We start from the raw sequence: 17,292 nt of genomic DNA, 5'->3' as shown, positions 1-17,292 counted from the left end.
TGAGGGAAGAGAAGGTGAGTAATGCAGAGGCTGCACAGGATTAACAGAAGTATCAAAGACTAATTATCAGTGCTTTTTTAATTGCGATAAGGAGAGTAGAGTTAGGGAGCAAGAGGGACACTAGATATCTGGGGGAGGAAGAGGGAACTACCAAAAAAGGGAAAGGGAGATGATATATGATCCAATTCAATCAAATTTGGCTTAATTACCTACCATCAGGTACTGTCCCTGGTGATGGCAACCCAGAAGGAATGAGATAGTAGGAGGGAATGTCTGCTCTTCAGGGGCTTACAGTGTCTAGCAAGGAAGACAGATGAATGAGGACTTCTAATACAGTGTTACTGTTGGTTTGCCATGAGATAGGTATCTTTAGGAGTTGCTGGCCAGCCAGTCCATGCTTAGGATTTCCCATGGTGGTCCTCAGCTTTACTTTTATAGAGACCTGATCTCAGCACCAGTAGGTACCTAGTATCTTAAAAGTACATTGGTACATAAGCCAAAATACCAGTTTAGTAATTTACAGTGAGGAAAGCTGTGTGAATCGCCAAGTTTTAATGAGAAGATTACTTGGTGATCATGGAGAAGAATAAAGGAAGTAATTGGGTGATGTAAATGTAGAATGACATCAGGCTTTGGTTGCCTGATGTTTCTTCTCCTTACCAGCACTGTAATTGCAATGGGAGCAAGCCAGTCACATCTGCTGGTCAGGACACCGTGCCTCCCTTGTGCTTAATGAACATGGCCAGATCTTGCTTGATGACCCCCATTTTCTTACACCTGCATGCTTACTGCTTTAGTTATGTTACCACCATTCAGTAGTAAATTATTCTGTCTGCTTCTTTGGGAGACCATCTCTTACCGTTGTTGATAAATATCAGTTATACCCTTAAGTTTTGAAGATACTTAGGTATAATCTGTGGTTAAAATGGAGGCATATAGGGCACCTGGGTGGCTCAGTTGGTTAAGCCACTGCCTTCAGCTCAGGTCATGATCCTGGAGTCCCGGGATCGAGTCCCGCATCGGGCTCCCTGCTCAGTGGGGAGCCTGCTTCGCCCTCTGACCCTCCCCCCTCTCATGCTCTCTCTGTCTATCTCATTCTCTCTCTCAAATAAATAAATAAAATCTTTAAAAAAAAAAAAATGGAGGCATATACAAGGATAATGGCAACATAGATTAGGAACCATTAAGACCAACAATTAGCTAACAGCTAACCTGTTAGCAAGGATGAGCATCATGAATTGTCATGCACTGAATCTTCTAGGAATGTAAATTGATACAACCACTTTGAAAATAGTTTAACATTACCTAGTAAAGTTGAGTATTACCATACCCTTTCCCCAGCCATTCCATTCCTAGGTTTCAATAACTTGGAGAAACTCTTGCACATGTATACCAGGAAATAGGTAACAAGATTGTTTATAGCAGAAAAACAGAGGGGAAAGACTACAAGTTCAGTCAAGTGTTCATTTATACAATGAAATACTATACAAAAATGAAAGAAGTACAGCTTTAAGCATGAACTCAAAACAATGTTGAGTGAAAAGAGCAAGTCACCAAAAGATATATGCTATAGGAGTCCATTTGTATAAAGTGCAAAAAAAGAACAAATCTAAATCTGTTAAGGACATGTACACGTAATGTAAAACTGTAGAGGAAAGCAAGAGAATGGTTAATTCAAAATGCAGTCCAGTAGCTAGTTCATTGGGGGAAGGAGATGCAACTGGAAAGGGGAACGTGTGAGTCCTTGCAATTTTCTCTTTCTGAGGCTGGACAATGCATTCGTGGGTGTTCATTTTATTATTCTATAAGCCATACTATAAACAATCTTTGTGTGACAGAGTTTACTCTGAGATAAAGAGCAGTCTGTTGGAGGAAGCTATTTAGTCAATTCCAAGGACTGTTGTGTTCCAAACCTATAGAACCTGGGTGACATAACATTGCCTTAGCCTCTAATATCTCAGTCCTGTCATAGTGTCCATTATAGTGCCTTACTGGTAGGATGACTATTGAATTTATGGCCTATACTGGAACACTTTTGAGAGTAAAGGGAGAGGATACTCAAAATAATTAGTATTTTTTTTGAAATATTTATTGACTAAGAGATTGGCTTTATTATATACTGTAAATCTCAAAAATAAGTTCTATCCAACCACATTAAAAACTTTTTTATAATGACTGCCTAAGCATTAAAAAACAGCATATGCTAAATAATTACTCTTGGTATGTGTTCATATACTTTTATCAATTTCTTGCCCTAATCTGTCTCAAATACCATGTCATTGGCATTTTTATGAAGGGACTGTTTTTTCCAAATGTTCCTAATTTTTATTTTTCCCCCTAAAATTGCCTACTATTTTCTTTAAAATTGCATTTGATGGTTAATATATTTGAAAGTGTTTATACCTTCTTTTGAATCTTCTCTGCAGAGTGTATTATTTTTAATTGAGAAAATATACTCTGAAGATACTTCATAAGCTTAGTATCTTAAAGTTGGAAGTATCAAGTGGAGATTTACCAAACTTAATAAAGACAACAATGATAATTGTTCAAAAAAAAAAAAAAAAAAACCCTGTGGGGCGCCTGGGTGGCTCAGTCATTAAGCATCCGCCTTCGGCTCAGGTCATGATCCCAGGGTCCTGGGATCGAGCCCCGCATCGGGCTCCCTTCTCCGCGGGAAGCCTGCTTCTCCCTCCCCCACTCCCCCTGCTTGTGTTCCCTCTCTCGCTGTCTCTCTCTCTGTCAAATAAATAAATAAAATCTTTAAAAAACAAAACAAAACAAAAAAACCCTGAAAAAATCCAGGGTAATTGCTAAACCAGATGAGATGCCAAGTAGAGCAGGTGGAAGCCAGACCTGTCTCAGGCAGTTACACAAAATGCCTGCAGTTTAACATCTGCATCAGTACAGTTCTGTTAATTTGCTTGTTATTGGACCCAGGTGGCTGCTAGTCAGGTCAGGAGCTGACAGACCCCTGTGGTGAACCTTCCTTTATTCTTAGGAGATGAAAACACGTAAAAGGATCCTAAACTGTTACTGGTTTGAGGAGGAAAATATATTTGTCTAAATATTAAGTTGGAAAAACTTGGGAGAAAGGAGTAGTAAAGGAAATCTATCCAGACTTTGAAGTACTGGGTGTTTTGCAGCCAAGAAAAATTGAGCCAAATCACTAAGTCTAAGGATTATTTCTTGTTCCCATTAGGAACATTTTATGAAACATATGATCCACGTTTACGGCTAGAACTTACAGAAGTACTTTATCTTTACTTGGCACGTTTTGTGGGATTTATTCGAACTGTCTTTTCCTGTGGAACAGTTCTGCTGTACCTGGGAAGAGGCTGCTTGTTGAGCTTTACCTCATTTAGGAAAGATTCACACGGTGAAGAAAGGGCAAAGGTCTTTTCCTATAATGAGACCCTTGTGACCACCCTTGCCAGTCAGTGGATGACATATCCCAGCATGGTTTGGAGTATTTTATGAAAACATTTTCAAAAAGCTGCATTTTTTCCTTTAAAAACACCTTTCCAAAAAAATTTTTGATGTACCTTTTCAAAACCAATTTTTTTTTCCAGTGGCAACTGGCCACTCCTCACTGGGGGAGTATATTAATATCCACCCTTATTGAATCAGAAAATAATGTTCTACACAATTTACAGTAAAACAAATGTATCTTAAACATAACGTGCTTAAGCAAAGTACTCTGGGAGCAATAATTTGAAAGTCACTGATGGGAAAAATTTTATTTTGGCACACATGAGTTCTTTCCTCCTAAAACTCAGTTATCAGAAATTCTAAATTCTACCAAATAGCTATTTTATAGATTGAATTTTATATTCTCTCCTCCCCCTATTTTTCGATTTTGTTTTTCATCAACAAAAAATAAAAGGTAAGGACATTGAATGATCCATAGACAAGGGTAGTGTGTGATAGATGGCCAAAGAATATGACAGCTGGAAATTACATTTTTTTTTTTTAAGATTTTATTTATTTTTCAACAGAGAGAGACAGCGAGAGAGGGAACACAAGCAGGGGGAGTGGGAGAGGGAGAAACAGGCTTCCTGCTGAGCAGGGAGCCCGATGTGGGACTCAATCCCAGGACCCTGGGATCATGACCTGAGCTGAAGGCAGACGCTTAACGACTGAGCCACCCAGGGGCCCTCTTTTTTTTTTTTTAAGATTTTATTTATTTATTTGACAAAGAGAGACACAGCGGGAGAGGGAACACAAGCAGAGGGAGTGGGAGAGGGAGAAGCAGGCTTCCCGTGGAGAAGGGAGCCCAATGCGGGGCTCGATCCGAGGACCCTGGGATCATGATCTGAGCCAGATGCTTAACGACTGAGCCACCCAGGCGCCCCATGGAAATTACATTTCACTCAACCTAATAATAGATCTAAGTAGGTGGAGATGACTTAATATTTGAAATGTGTGTGTTTGTTCTCTCTATAGCTTTCAGAAAAAGTAGAAATCACTCCTGACTGTACTGCATAGCAAAAATTAAGTGACTTCCTATACTGCAAATCATGGCACTATCATTCCGGAAGGACTTAGAAAAGTACAAGGACCTAGATGAAGATGAGCTCCTTGGGAATCTATCAGAAACAGAACTGAAACAACTGGAAACTGTTCTGGATGACCTTGACCCTGAGGTAGGTGGTAATGAAATAACTTTTCAGACCCTTTGAAAGGAAGTAACTTCCTTTGAGCAGTTATCTTTCTCATGACTTTTCTCTGGCACTCCCTGCGCCTGGCATTCTCTCTTTATCCAAATGAACTTTTTGCCTCTTCTCAGTTCCCCCACTTCTGCCCCCATGGCTCCACTGACATGCCTGTTCTGAACTGTTTTCACCAAACCCTTATTCTCAAATTTCTGAAGTATATCCTGTAAGAAATTTTTTCTCGGGCCCCTGGGTGGCTCAGTCAGTTAAGCGTCTGCCTTCACCTCAGGTCATGATCCCAGGGTCCTGGCACTGAGTTCCGCATCAGGTTCCCTGCTCAGTAGGGAGTCTGCTTCTCCCTCCGCCTGCTCTTGTGCTCTTGTTTGCTCTCTCTCTCTCCCTTTCAAATAAATAAAATTAAAAAAATTTTTTTTTCTCTCTGGGCAGGGAGGAACGTTTTTGGTGTAATGAAGCTCTTTGATGTATGCCAACCTCTCTGTCTCTTCAGAGCTTCTATACTATGATGGCCCTGTGTAGAGTGTCTCTAGAAGGTTCTTTGTGACCTTAAATCTAATTGTTACCTTTCTTAAACATGTTGACCAAATTGAATAAGTTTCTAATCATTAGCAGACTAGATCTAAGTACTCAGCAATACTGCAATCCATGTGGAGCAGACCTGAATATACTATAAATGTTTTAATTTGCAGAGTGGGTGTTATTTGTCTTATAAATTACACAAGGCTAAGGTAGAGCCCCTTGACGCCTGAATTGTTATTCTCTGGTAGGTGGGGGGGGAGGGGGGAGTCACTGATGGGGGAGGGGGTAGTCACTGACGGGAGAGAGCCCAAAGGTTATGGCTACTTAACCTGAAGGTAAGGGTTATTTGCTAGGCTTGTTTTTACTACGTTTCTTTATGTTGAGACATTGATTTTTAGTGCCTTTTAAGCATTGAGGTAGAGTTTGTTTTATAAAATTGTTCTTGTTACTACAACACATTTATTTCTTGCTGGAATGTGTTTGAATTTTTATTGAGAATTATACTCTTTTTCTCAACATTACTTCAGCACTTCAATAATGTGTCTATACCATAGATCAAAACCCTTAACCGTAATTGTTATCACAAGGAAAAGTTTGCGGTGCTCATGAGTCTGGGGGATAACTCAGGATAACAGTACTGATCATGTCGCAGCAATATCTTCTACAGGCAGTTCACCCTGTTAGACCTGTTTGAATCAGGTGGTTGTAGAACTGCAGGAACGGAAGAGCTCATCTAGCCCAGAGTTTCTTAACCTTGACACCATTGACATTTGTGGCTGGATAATTCTTTGTTATGGGGGTTATCCTGTGCTTTTAAGTTATTTAGTAGCATCCTCATCTCACTCACTACATGCCAATAGCACACCCCCCTGTTTAAAAATTGACCTGGGATTTTGTTTTAATTAGTGGTGGTAAGATTACAGACCTGGAGAAAGAGTTTAATACTTATGGTCCCCAAGAGCAGGAAGCACACAGGACCCCCTGGGAAAGCACCTGGGTTGGTCAGGAAGCAGAAGAAGCAAGGAGCAAGTGTGGCCCAGAACCTTTGTTGTGGCTTCTGAGGGAAGGAATGGGTGGGATAGGGTTGGCAAGTTTGAGCAAGTTTAGGGTTAGATAATTTGAGTAATTTCAGTGGGCTTTGGGCCATAGGAGTAGTCTCCAGTTGTCCAGTTACCTGGTTCTGGGTGATTTAGGGTGTGTGTGTGGACGGGTGGGATATTGGCTTGGTGTGAGAGAGATAAAGGAAGTGGTTGGGGTTTGAGCTCTGGATTGGTTAGTTTTCATATGGAAAGCACACTGTTGGGTGTGTGAGGGAGAGTTGTTTGCTATCCCAGGAATTAGCTAGACCCCCCGGAGAGGTAGTTCTTTCTAACATTAGCAAGGCTCCCAAATGGCAAAGCATCATGAAATACAAAAAATAAAAAACATGATTAATACTTCCTTTCCTTAGTTCTGACAACAAAAAATATTTCCAGACATTGCCAGTTGTCCACTATGGGAGCACCTCGTTTGAGAAACATTGAGCTAACACTTGCCGTCTGTTTTACAGATAGAAAACAAAAGTTAGGTGACTTGCCTCAATTACTACAATTAGGGAAAGAACTGAGACCAGATCCCTCACTGCCTCATTGCTCCCTGGCAAAGGCTAGTGGTTTTTCCGTTCAACTGCAGTGATGCCCCTATTAACGCATGCACTATGCTATACGTCTAAAAGCTGATGGTTTATATTTTTCTCGTTTGCAAAACCATGGCCTGCTTCTTGTATGGGGAGGCTTGAGTTCTAACTTCTGGATATATTTTGCCAGCTTCCCAACCCCAGTTGCACCTCCCCCAACCTCAGATACTGTTAGTTGAGACTAGAACAACAGTGATGTTTATTGACAGCATGCCACTTGTTAGGTAAAATTTGGGGGAAGAGTGCCAGTGAAAGATGAGGTGAGAAAAGAGAGCAAGGGTAGTAGCAGCTACTTCAGGCAGAGAAACACCTCTGTAACTTACAAAGTCTCAGAAGATAAGAGCAGATAGAGGTTGTATATAGTTCCTTGTTATATTTTGGAGGGCTCTTTTACTTTCCTTATGCTGCATTCAGTGTATTTACTTGCCAACTTACTACTTTTCTCAGAACACCCATCTCTAAAGACAGCCAGCCAGCCAGCCTAGACAAAAGCTATTTTCATTTCCAAGGCTTGGAATATATCATTACAACAAAATTCTATGAGGGATAAACATACACTTTTTAGTGGCAATCATTTTAATGAGATTTTACCTTTTTCGTAAGTAATTATGATCTCGTAACTTGACTAAAGTATACTTCTAATAAAGCATGGTTGATGCGTTTATAGCCTCCAAAGCCAGTTTCCTGTCATTTATTTTGTGTTCAGAAACTGTATTTAAGGAGCCAGGATTCCAGCTGACATGTCACTTAAAACTTACATGTTTCGGGTCACCTGGGTGGCTCAGTCGTTACGCGTCTGCCTTCGGCTCAGGTCATGATCCCAGGGTCCTGGGATCGAGTCCCACGTCGGGCTCCCTGCTCAGCGGGGAGCCTGCTTCTCCCTCTCCCACTCCCCCTGCTTGTGTTCCCTCTCTCGCTGTCTCTCTCTGTGTCAAATAAATAAATAAAATCTTAAAAAAAAAAACAACTTAGTTTCACATGGGCTTGAGCATGCACGGGAATAGTGCAACTCCATCACTACCACCATGTAAGAGCAGTATGCATAATTGATGGTGATGGAAAGTAACTTTTATTAATTTGCCTTAATGAGCATTTTTCTTTAAAAGTATTCTCAGGGGTGCCTGGGTGGCTCAGTTGGTTGAGCGCCTGCCTTTGGCTTGGGTCATGATCTTGGGGTCCTGGGATCAAGCCCTACATCAGGCTTCCTGTTCAGTGGGGAGTCTGCTTCTCCCTCTCCCTCTGCCCCTCCCCCTGTTTGTGCTCTCTTTCTTTCTCTCAAATAAATAAAATCTTTAAAAAAATAAAAGTGTTCTCAAATCTTTATTCAGTAAATATTTGGGGAGCAACCAATAGATTCTGGTGCTATGCTAGGCTTAGGAATACAAGAGTAAGCAAAACAAATGTGGTTTTTGCCCTCATGATGCAGGCTGGTAGGAGTGGGGAGAGGTAGGCATTAATCAAATAATCATGCCATATTAATATAAAAGCATATAATGGGAGGTCAGGAAAAGCTTCCCTTGCGGGAATGGAGCTGCAGTCTTAAAAATGAGTAGTAAGGGGCACGTAGGTGGTTCAGTTGGTTAAGCATCTGCCTTTGGCTCGGCATGATCCTGTGGTCCTGGGACAGCTTTGTGTCAGGCACCCTGCTCAGCGGGGAGTCTGCTTGTCCCTCTCCCTCTGACCTTCCCTCCTGCTGGTGTTCTTGCTCTTTCTCTTAAATGAATAAATAAAAAACCTTTTTAAAAAATGAGTAGCAAAAAATGGTGGACAGAGCATTCTAGAGAAGGCTTCTGGTAGAAAGAAGGTGTGACAAGCACAGGGAGGAACAAGGGCTAGTGTGGCTAGAATGGGGAAGTATATGAGGTGAGGTTAGAGTAACATCATGGAGTGGGAGTGAGGGATGAGGAATATCAGACAGCTGATCTAGGGAGACCAGTTGAAAGCTCAGGTAATATTCCATGCCAGCCTGATCATAGCTTGGACCAAAGTAATGGGTGTTAGAGATAGAGGGAAGTAAACAGATGAATGAGTTTTTTAGGAAGTAAAAATGGGTAGAACTTGATGGTTCATTAGGAGTGGATTTTTCATGTGTAGCTCTCTATTTCAAAGTTGGTAGGTAGAAATCTTGTTTTTTTATTATGTTCCCATTCACAATTTTGTGTTACAAAAACATTTTTAGTGCAGGGTTAGGAACAGACGTCCTTTGTGTTTCATATTTATAGGTGAGCTTTCTGTGTAATGCCTACCATTACACAAGGAGAACACAAAGGTGGATTTTATGAAAATTATTACGGATCTCAGCAAATGGCCATAGTTGAAGTGCTATATTTTCTTTTTCTTTTTCCTAATATTTTATTTATTTATTTGACAGAGAGAGACACAGCGAGAGAGGGAACACAAGCAGGGGGAGTGGGGGAGGGAGAAGCAGGCTTCCCGTGGAGCAGGGAGCCCGACGACGTGGGTCTTGATCCCAGGACCCTGGGATCATGACCTGAGCCGAAGGCAGACGCTTAACGACTGAGCCACCCAGGCGCCCCATGAAGTGCTATATTTTCTAGTTATAAAATGTACATTCCCTATTATTATCTATATAAGATCTCCCTTTATAATGAAAATTATAACATCCATGAGAATCAGCATTATTGCCAACTTTGGGATGTGTTGCAAAAGACTGGCCCTTTTGTATGACTTCTCAGGCTGCCTTCCATTTCCAAAGCAAAGGAATATCTAGGAATAGTGAGACAAAGCAGTATCACCACTTTGCCTTTCAATGAGCAAAAAGATGGAGCTCATGTGTTCTAATCACTGCTTGTTATTCCTGGACTTAGTAAAAATTCAGAAAATTCTCTTGTAAGAGAAAACTCTGATCCATTGCCTTCCCTCCTTCCCCACTCTCAGTCCCTCCAGGCACTCAAAAAGACTACCCACAAGGAAACCCAGGGATATAGCTCTTGCTCTGAGTACCCCGGCGGGCCTTGGTGCATGAGTAGCAGTGACAGTGGTTGCTGCAAATACATCCTAGTACGGATGTATGCATACATGCATAAAGAAGTTGAACCTTTCACAGTGTGTTTAAACACAAGCAAGTGAACATTAATGCCCTGATATCTTACTGTACAGCATACATGTTTTTGTATGAAAAAGTCTTTACCCTGAAATAGAAATCATTATGAAGGAATACAATGTATATATCATTTAAAATTCTTTTGTAATAGAATTATTTTCTTTATATGCATATATGCTGAGCAGTTATTAATCATTAAGAAACTTTTTATTACCACCCAGGACATTTAAAAAGTAAAGGGTGTTTCCTTCTAGTAGAATACTTTCTGAGAAAATGTGTATGTGCTTATTTTAATAATGTAATTGAATTCTACCTAATAAAGAAAAACTTTGTGTGGAACACTTTTACATTGCTGCCCTAAAATCCTCTAATGAAGTGTTTAATGTCTGTATCACATTCCGGTCTGTAATTTTTCTTAAATCTGTGGAAGCATATAGTGTTGGCATTCTTGGCGATCATAATGGCTGATTCATTCTCTTTGGCAGAATGCCCTTCTGCCTGCAGGGTTCCGGCAGAAGAACCAGACGTCAAAGTCCGCCACAGGGCCATTTGATAGAGAACACCTCCTTTCATACCTGGAGAAGGAGGCATTGGAGCATAAGGACAGGGAAGACTACGTGCCCTACACTGGAGAAAAAAAAGGTAAACACAGAACTTTGAAGTCATTATTTGATAGCACTTGATTTTTCTTTTTATAGGTAGGGTAGGTCTGGAGAAAAAGTATTTTTAGAGATGCATCATTAGTAGCCTTAAAGATGGGACACTGTTGACTTAAAAGCTTGTTAGGTAATTTGGCACTTCATTTGCATTTTTCATCATCTTGGCCAATAAGTTCCTTTTTAATGATTTGTAAGTGAGGTTTTATAATACAGTGATTTTATGTAACACTCTAGTTCTCTAACAAATTTAAAAGTGTGTTGAGGTAAAAATTTTAAATTCACTAGTGTATTTCGGAATGCAAATGATGACAAAGCACTGCTCTGTTCTAACTCCTCTCTTTAAGGAGAAATGCCATAACATAATTCAGGCCATATTTTCAAAGACCCTTTTTAAAGGATATCATACAGGGGTGCCTGGGTGGCTCAGATGGTTAGGTGTCTGCCTTCTGCTCAGGTCATGATCTCAGGATCCTGGGATCAGGCCCTGCATCGGGCTCCCTGCTTGGCGGGAAGCCTGCTTCTCCCTCTCCCTCTGCTGCTCCCCCTGCTTGTACTCTCTCACTCTCTCTGTCGAATAAATAAAATCTTTAAAAAAAAAAAAATAAAGGATATCATACAGCCTTCCTTAGTAATTCATAGCTATAATCATCAATGCTTCATAACCATTATTTTCAGGAAAGTTGTCTAGTCCAGGTCCCTCCCACTGCAGAGTTGGACCTTAGGTAAATTGAGTGGAGACTGAGTACAGCTATATATCTTAAAGTTCTCTATATAACACAACGTGAAGTAGGTTAAGTTTCTCAGCTTTCAGTCCAGGTTGGCCTGAGAAGCCACAGTGTACTTGCGCTCTTGTTGAGGGTATAGAACCCTCAGGGATGGTGGCAGCAATTGCAAGATCTGAAGGTGAGCTTTTCCAGGCACTTAGTGATCCAGACGGGAAGAACAGTGAGAGCATAGTGCTTTCTCTGAGTTAGGCTTTAGTTTTTTACTTAGGAAGGAAACCCTTCTCAAGAATTTAGCCATGGCTCTGTCATGTGGCTACCCCTTAGTGGCAAGGGAGGCTGGAAAATTCATTTTAGCATTCTAGCCTAATAGCAGAAGGCTAGCAAATGACTTTTGAGTAGGTAATTCATGAGGTCTACATTAAGCCTTTTAAAAAATTATCTGTCATCCCCAACTCCTCTGGTCTTCACTAGACCCCACGTTCCCCTTATCTCTAGTTCAGCATCACTACCATAGTTACTTGTATTAGAGTTCCCCAGAGAAACAGAAACAGAACCAAAAGGCTGTGTGTTGGGGAGAGGGTGAGATTTATTGTAAGGAATTGGCTCATGTGATTATGGAGGCTTATTAAGTCCAAAATCTGTAGGATGGGCCAGCAGGCTGGAGAACTAGAGAGGAGTTGCAGTTCAAGTCCAAAGGCAGTCTGCCAGCAGAATTCCTTCTTACTCAGAGGAGACCTGTCTTTGTTCTGTTAAGGCCTTCAGCTGATTGGATGAGGCCCACCACATATGGCTTTACTCAAAGTCCACTGATTTAAATGTCAATCTCATCTAAAAAACACCTTCCCAGAAACACCCAGAATAATATTTGACCAATTATCTGGGCACCATACCCAGCCAAATTGGCTCATAAAGTTAACCATGATACTACTGTTCAAGATGGGAATGTCTTGTCCCTCAGATGTTTAGGGCCAGAAAAAGGATTGAAAACCAGTGCATAGGTTTGAAGTGTGGGGAATCACATAGTTGAGCAAAAGCATCAGTTCCTTTGTGTTTCTCATAGAAACAATTACTGGTTATGTTTTCATCTGAACAGCCATACCTGTGTTGTTACACAGTGTTTATTATAGCTTCAGTCCTGTTTATATAGGAAAACATAATTTTATGAGAATAAATATTGATCACCTTTATTGTGTGTGTTTCAAGTAAACTGAAGAGGTATAATTAGGAAGAAGAATGGAGGTAGAAGCAGAGGGAGAGATGTGAGAAAAAGATGGCAGAAAAAAATGTGGAATTTGAGGACAAGAAGAGAAAATAAGAGATGTGAAAGAGCCGAGTTTGTCCTGAGCTGACCCACGAAGCTTCCCAGTATGCTCTTGTTTCATAATCTCCAGTTGCCTAGGGAAAGATCTTGGTGGATTAGAGGAAGTAGGAAAGAAGGTAGAGAAGAATTGTGGAAAACAAGAAAATATCAGAGGGGAGAAATTATAGGGGCGAGGAATATGAGGGACAAGGGAAAAAAAACACTGTATCTTCAATTGGAGTGTAATAACTTCTGTTTCCTTTTATAACTTTTTAAAATTTTATTTCTTAGACTTTGGATGGGTATGAAATAAACAGTTGAGTTAAGAAGCAGGTAATTTTGCATTCATAATCAGTGGGTTTTATTTTTTTTTAAGATTTTATTTTTGAGAGAGAGCGTGCTTGTACGCACTCCTGTGTGTGTGCTCGCACATGTGGGGGGAGAGGGAGAAATTCAAGCAGACTCCCCACTGGCTCAGAATCCGAGGCAGGGCTCAATCTCACGACCCTGAGATCATGACCTGAGCCAAAAGCAAGAGTCAGACACCTAACCAACTGAGCCACCCAGGTGCCCCTTAGTGGTTTTCTTTTTATAATACATTCAGTATTTTGGGGGCACCTGGGTGGCTCATTCCGTTAACGTCTGACTTCAGCTCATGTCATGATCTCAGGGTCCTGGGATTGAGTCTGCAAACTATGGCACATCCAGATCCAGATTCTTATGATCAAGGGGCTTCATAATTGCCTCCTGTTTTCTCTTCAATTCCAGTTCAGGTCCTGACTTTTCTTTTGAAGCTTCTTCCACAGGCCCCTTCTGACTTTACTCTCCATATACTCTTTGAGGTCAGTCAAATCCATAACCATTCCTGTAACAGGATCAATCTCTCCATGCACCGTCACCAAACTTTATAATTGTGCCCATGGCCATTTAGATTGTTGCATTTCCCAAACAGTTTCAAGTTTTCTTCATTACTCAGAGATTTGCTGTGGAGTCGGTGGGTCGCACTGAAGGAGACGAGGCAGGACACTCGCGCCCGGGGGTGACTGCCGCCACACTCATCTCCTTGCCTCCTGGCTTAGCTGGCAGTGGGAGTCTAAATGTCTCTTATATGGACCTCTAAAAAGTGGTTTTCTCTGGCACCGAAGCTGGTATTTGAAATGGGCTGCTTAAGTTAATAATGCAGGTGCTGGTGTCTCCTTTTGAGACTGGTCACTGCGTCTTTTGAACAATTCACTTATTACTCCTTTGGGGTACGGAGTTAGCCAGATGAGTCGTTCATCACTCACTTTAAGACCTCGTTTTATGGGAAACTTTCCCTGGATAACCGTATCCAGGGAATGAATATTCCTTTCCCTCCAACATTTTTGTATGTAATTTACATAGTATCGAATACTAGTGTTAATTGTTCTAGAATCATATACTCTGAGGCTCTGTTATTAGTTTCTGTTTGTTTAGGATTGGTAAGTCCTCTTGACAAATTGACCATTTGTCGTTATAAAGTGATCTTCTTTACCCCTGGTAAAATATTCTTTACTCTGAAATCTGCACTAATATTAATACAGCCAGTCTTACTTTTCATTAGTGCTAGGATGGTGTATCTTTTCTCTTGTCCCATCAGTTCTTTGTTCTCTTTTCACTCTTTTTTTTTTTTTTCATATCTTCCATGTCTCTTCTTAACTTTTTGGACCCATGGAATATAATTATAATAACTTTTAATATCTTTACCTGCTAATTTTACATCTGCCATTGCTCAGTTATGATGGATTATTTTTTCTTCCTTATGGATCAAATTTTCCTGCTTCTTACCATACTGGTAATTTTTTTTTTTTTTTTTTTTTTTTTTTTTTTTTTTGATTCAGACATGAATTTTAACTTGCTGGGTGCTGGATATTTTGGTATCCCTGTAAACATTCTTTTTTTTTTTTTTTTTTTTTTTTTTAAGATTTTATTTATTTATTTGACAGAGAGAGACACAGCGAGAGAGGGAACACAAGCAGGGGGAGTGGGAGAAGGAGAAGCAGTCTCCCTGCGGAGCAGAGAGCCCGATGTGGGGCTCGATCCCAGGACGCTGGGATCATGACCTGAGCCGAAGGCAGACGCTTAACGACTGAGCCACCCAGGCGCCCCCCCTGTAAACATTCTTGAGTTTCATCCTGGGACATGATTAAGTTACTTGGAAACAGTTTGATTTTTAGGGTCTTGTTTTTAAGATTTGCTCGGTGGGACCGGAGCAGCATTCATTCTAGAGCTAATTTTTTCTCCACTACTGGGGCAAGACCCTTCTGAGGTCCCTCCGCAGAGCCCTGTGATTTATGAGGTTTTACAATCTGGCTGCTGGGAACAGGTCTTCCTCCTAGCCCTGCATGAGCACAGGCACTATTATCTGGCATCTTCCCAGGTGTGTTTTCCTTGGCCCCAGGTAGTTCCTCACACATGCGCTCTGCTGAGGATGGAAAGGCAGCCCTCTGCAGATCTCCAGATCTCAATCTCTGCAACTCTCTCCTCTGGTATTTTGTCCTGCAGATGCCAGCTGCTTTGGTCTTTCTGTCAGCTCTGTCTCCTCAGTTCAGAACATTCCCCAGGCCCTGCCTGGGTTCCCACTCCCTTGTGCTGCAGCTGGACACTTTTTCTAGGCAGGAAGCTGAGCGGTCAGAGGGCTCACTTTGTTTCTCATGTCTCAGGGATCACTGTCCTTAGTTGCCTGATGATTATTAGTGTCTTGAAAACTTCTTTTATATATTTTGTCCATTTTGGGGTTTCAGGCATGTGGGTAAATCCTGTCTTTATTATTTCACTTTGGCCAGAAGTCTCCAGAATCCTCTCTCCGCAAAGTTAAGATCTCCTGTTTTCCTTGCAGTGTCTTTCTAGCTCATTATCGAGTATACACAAACTCACTAAGCATTTGTTGAATAAATGAGCATTTATTGGTGATCATACTGCAGTATTGAGCAGCTATCGTGTCACTGGGTGAAAACAAAAATGCCTTTCCAGGATCCATTCATTCTTTAGTTTGGTTGGTTGGAGGTTGGTGTGCATCTGGTCCAAAGGCATATCCCGAAGCCCCTTGGAGATTAAAGTGGCCTCATTGCCTTGTTTCTGTTCTGGAACAGGTAGCTTATAAACCAACAAACAGCAAAATTAGCTAGGGCCTTTCACCTCTGTAGAAATGAAATAAATAAGAGCCATCTCTGTTTCTTGTTATTACACCTTTTATATGCTCAGCAAGGCTGCAAGCTATGACTAAGATAACTTTTTTTTTTTTTTTTGATTAAGATAACTCCTTAACATTTGTGGTAGCTGTAACTTGATATCATAGCAAAAGAGATGAGGACTAGTGAAGAAAGGGTCTGGCAATGAAATTGTTAACATGGTTAACAGTATCTCTTACTGATTTTGTGACAATAACAAGGGTCTTGGCAAGATTTTCCTTTTTTTTCCCTCTTGTCACAAACAGTTTGGCTGAGTGCCATGCATTTGAATTGCTATTATATGAATTCTTATCTTGGTTTCTTTTATTTCCTTAACTGTCATTGGTAGTTGCGTAAACATTACTGAATTATTTTAACATTCTTAGCAACCAAGAGCCATAGCCCTGTTTTTGTTTGTTTTGTTCCATTTGGGGGGTGAGGGGCATGTCCTATCATACTTGTCTGATTTTTTTCCTGATCCTAGTCATTGTTTACTTTCTTATTTTGCTTCAATAGAATTGTAATTTCAGTTTTTAAAAAATTCCAGTTTTGGACTTTGTTAAACAAGGAAATTAGTCATTTAGATTGAATGCTGTCTACTGAAGGACAAAAATGAACAGTTACTTCCTCAGACGTTATGTTATTTCAAATAAATGCGTATATTAAAAGTTATAAGTCAGGGCTTTTTGACCATATTTCAAGGAGAGGGAAAGTAAAATTGGATTAGTCCAGGATAACTCATCCTAGTCTTTTCAGAACTCTAATCATAGAGATTAGTGGTTATCAATTTGAGTAGGTAATTATCAGAATCATCTAGGGAGCTTTTTCAAAAATAATCCATGCCTAGCCTATTTTCATTCCCTGAGTTTAAGAACTACTGATAAAGATAGTTGGGACTATATGGTTTTCAGTCTTCTTGGTTTGTTAGTTTGTTTTGGAAAACTCCATCTCTGTCTCTGTCTGTCACACACACATAATGCAAGAAATTCCAGGGGAAATAAGAATAAAGAATTAATGTGTATCTGTTATGTTTATTATATACCAATTCCTTTATATATGTTAAATCATTTTACCAGAATGAGATGGAGATTTCTTTAAAGAAATAATCCATGTTTTGAAAAAACACCAAAGAATCAAAATGATCATAATAAAGTAGAATACTAGTAAGTTTAATAGTTTTATGTAAAAGCAGTATTAGATCTGTTGTGCATTTTCTTACTGTCTGCAAAAACGCCACCATACAGAATACCTCTACATCTAACAGAAGCCTAACATTTCACTCCTCCTGCAAGATATTGAGAATCGAACTGACCATTATAAAGATCTATTATATTTTGTCAATGTCTCATAGTCATTAAAATTTTTAGCTTAAATCTAACTGATAAAAGACTGAATTAGGACACATGTTTAGAAAGGCATTTTCTGTTATATGGAATCAATCCACCGGTTTGCTAATGATGTATTTCTCAGAAAACAGCTGATTTGGGGTGAG

At 40.3% G+C, this 17,292-nt stretch overlaps 1 protein-coding gene across 1 annotated transcript in view; it reads left to right on the top strand.

Annotated features, from left to right (window-relative positions):
• Positions 1-17,292, top strand: part of TMOD3 (tropomodulin 3) — an 81,383-nt gene that overhangs the window by 27,388 nt on the left and 36,703 nt on the right. The window contains exons 2-3 of the mRNA XM_036116629.2: positions 4,444-4,643; positions 10,414-10,570. Of these exons, the coding sequence (XP_035972522.1) occupies positions 4,518-4,643; positions 10,414-10,570 (283 nt within the window). The 5' untranslated portion in view covers positions 4,444-4,517. The remainder of the gene's footprint in view (positions 1-4,443; positions 4,644-10,413; positions 10,571-17,292) is intronic.

Source organism: Halichoerus grypus, chromosome 8, assembly GCF_964656455.1.
Source record: "Halichoerus grypus chromosome 8, mHalGry1.hap1.1, whole genome shotgun sequence".
Taxonomy (NCBI): domain Eukaryota; kingdom Metazoa; phylum Chordata; class Mammalia; order Carnivora; family Phocidae; genus Halichoerus; species Halichoerus grypus.
This window is presented reverse-complemented; position numbering and strand designations above follow the sequence as displayed.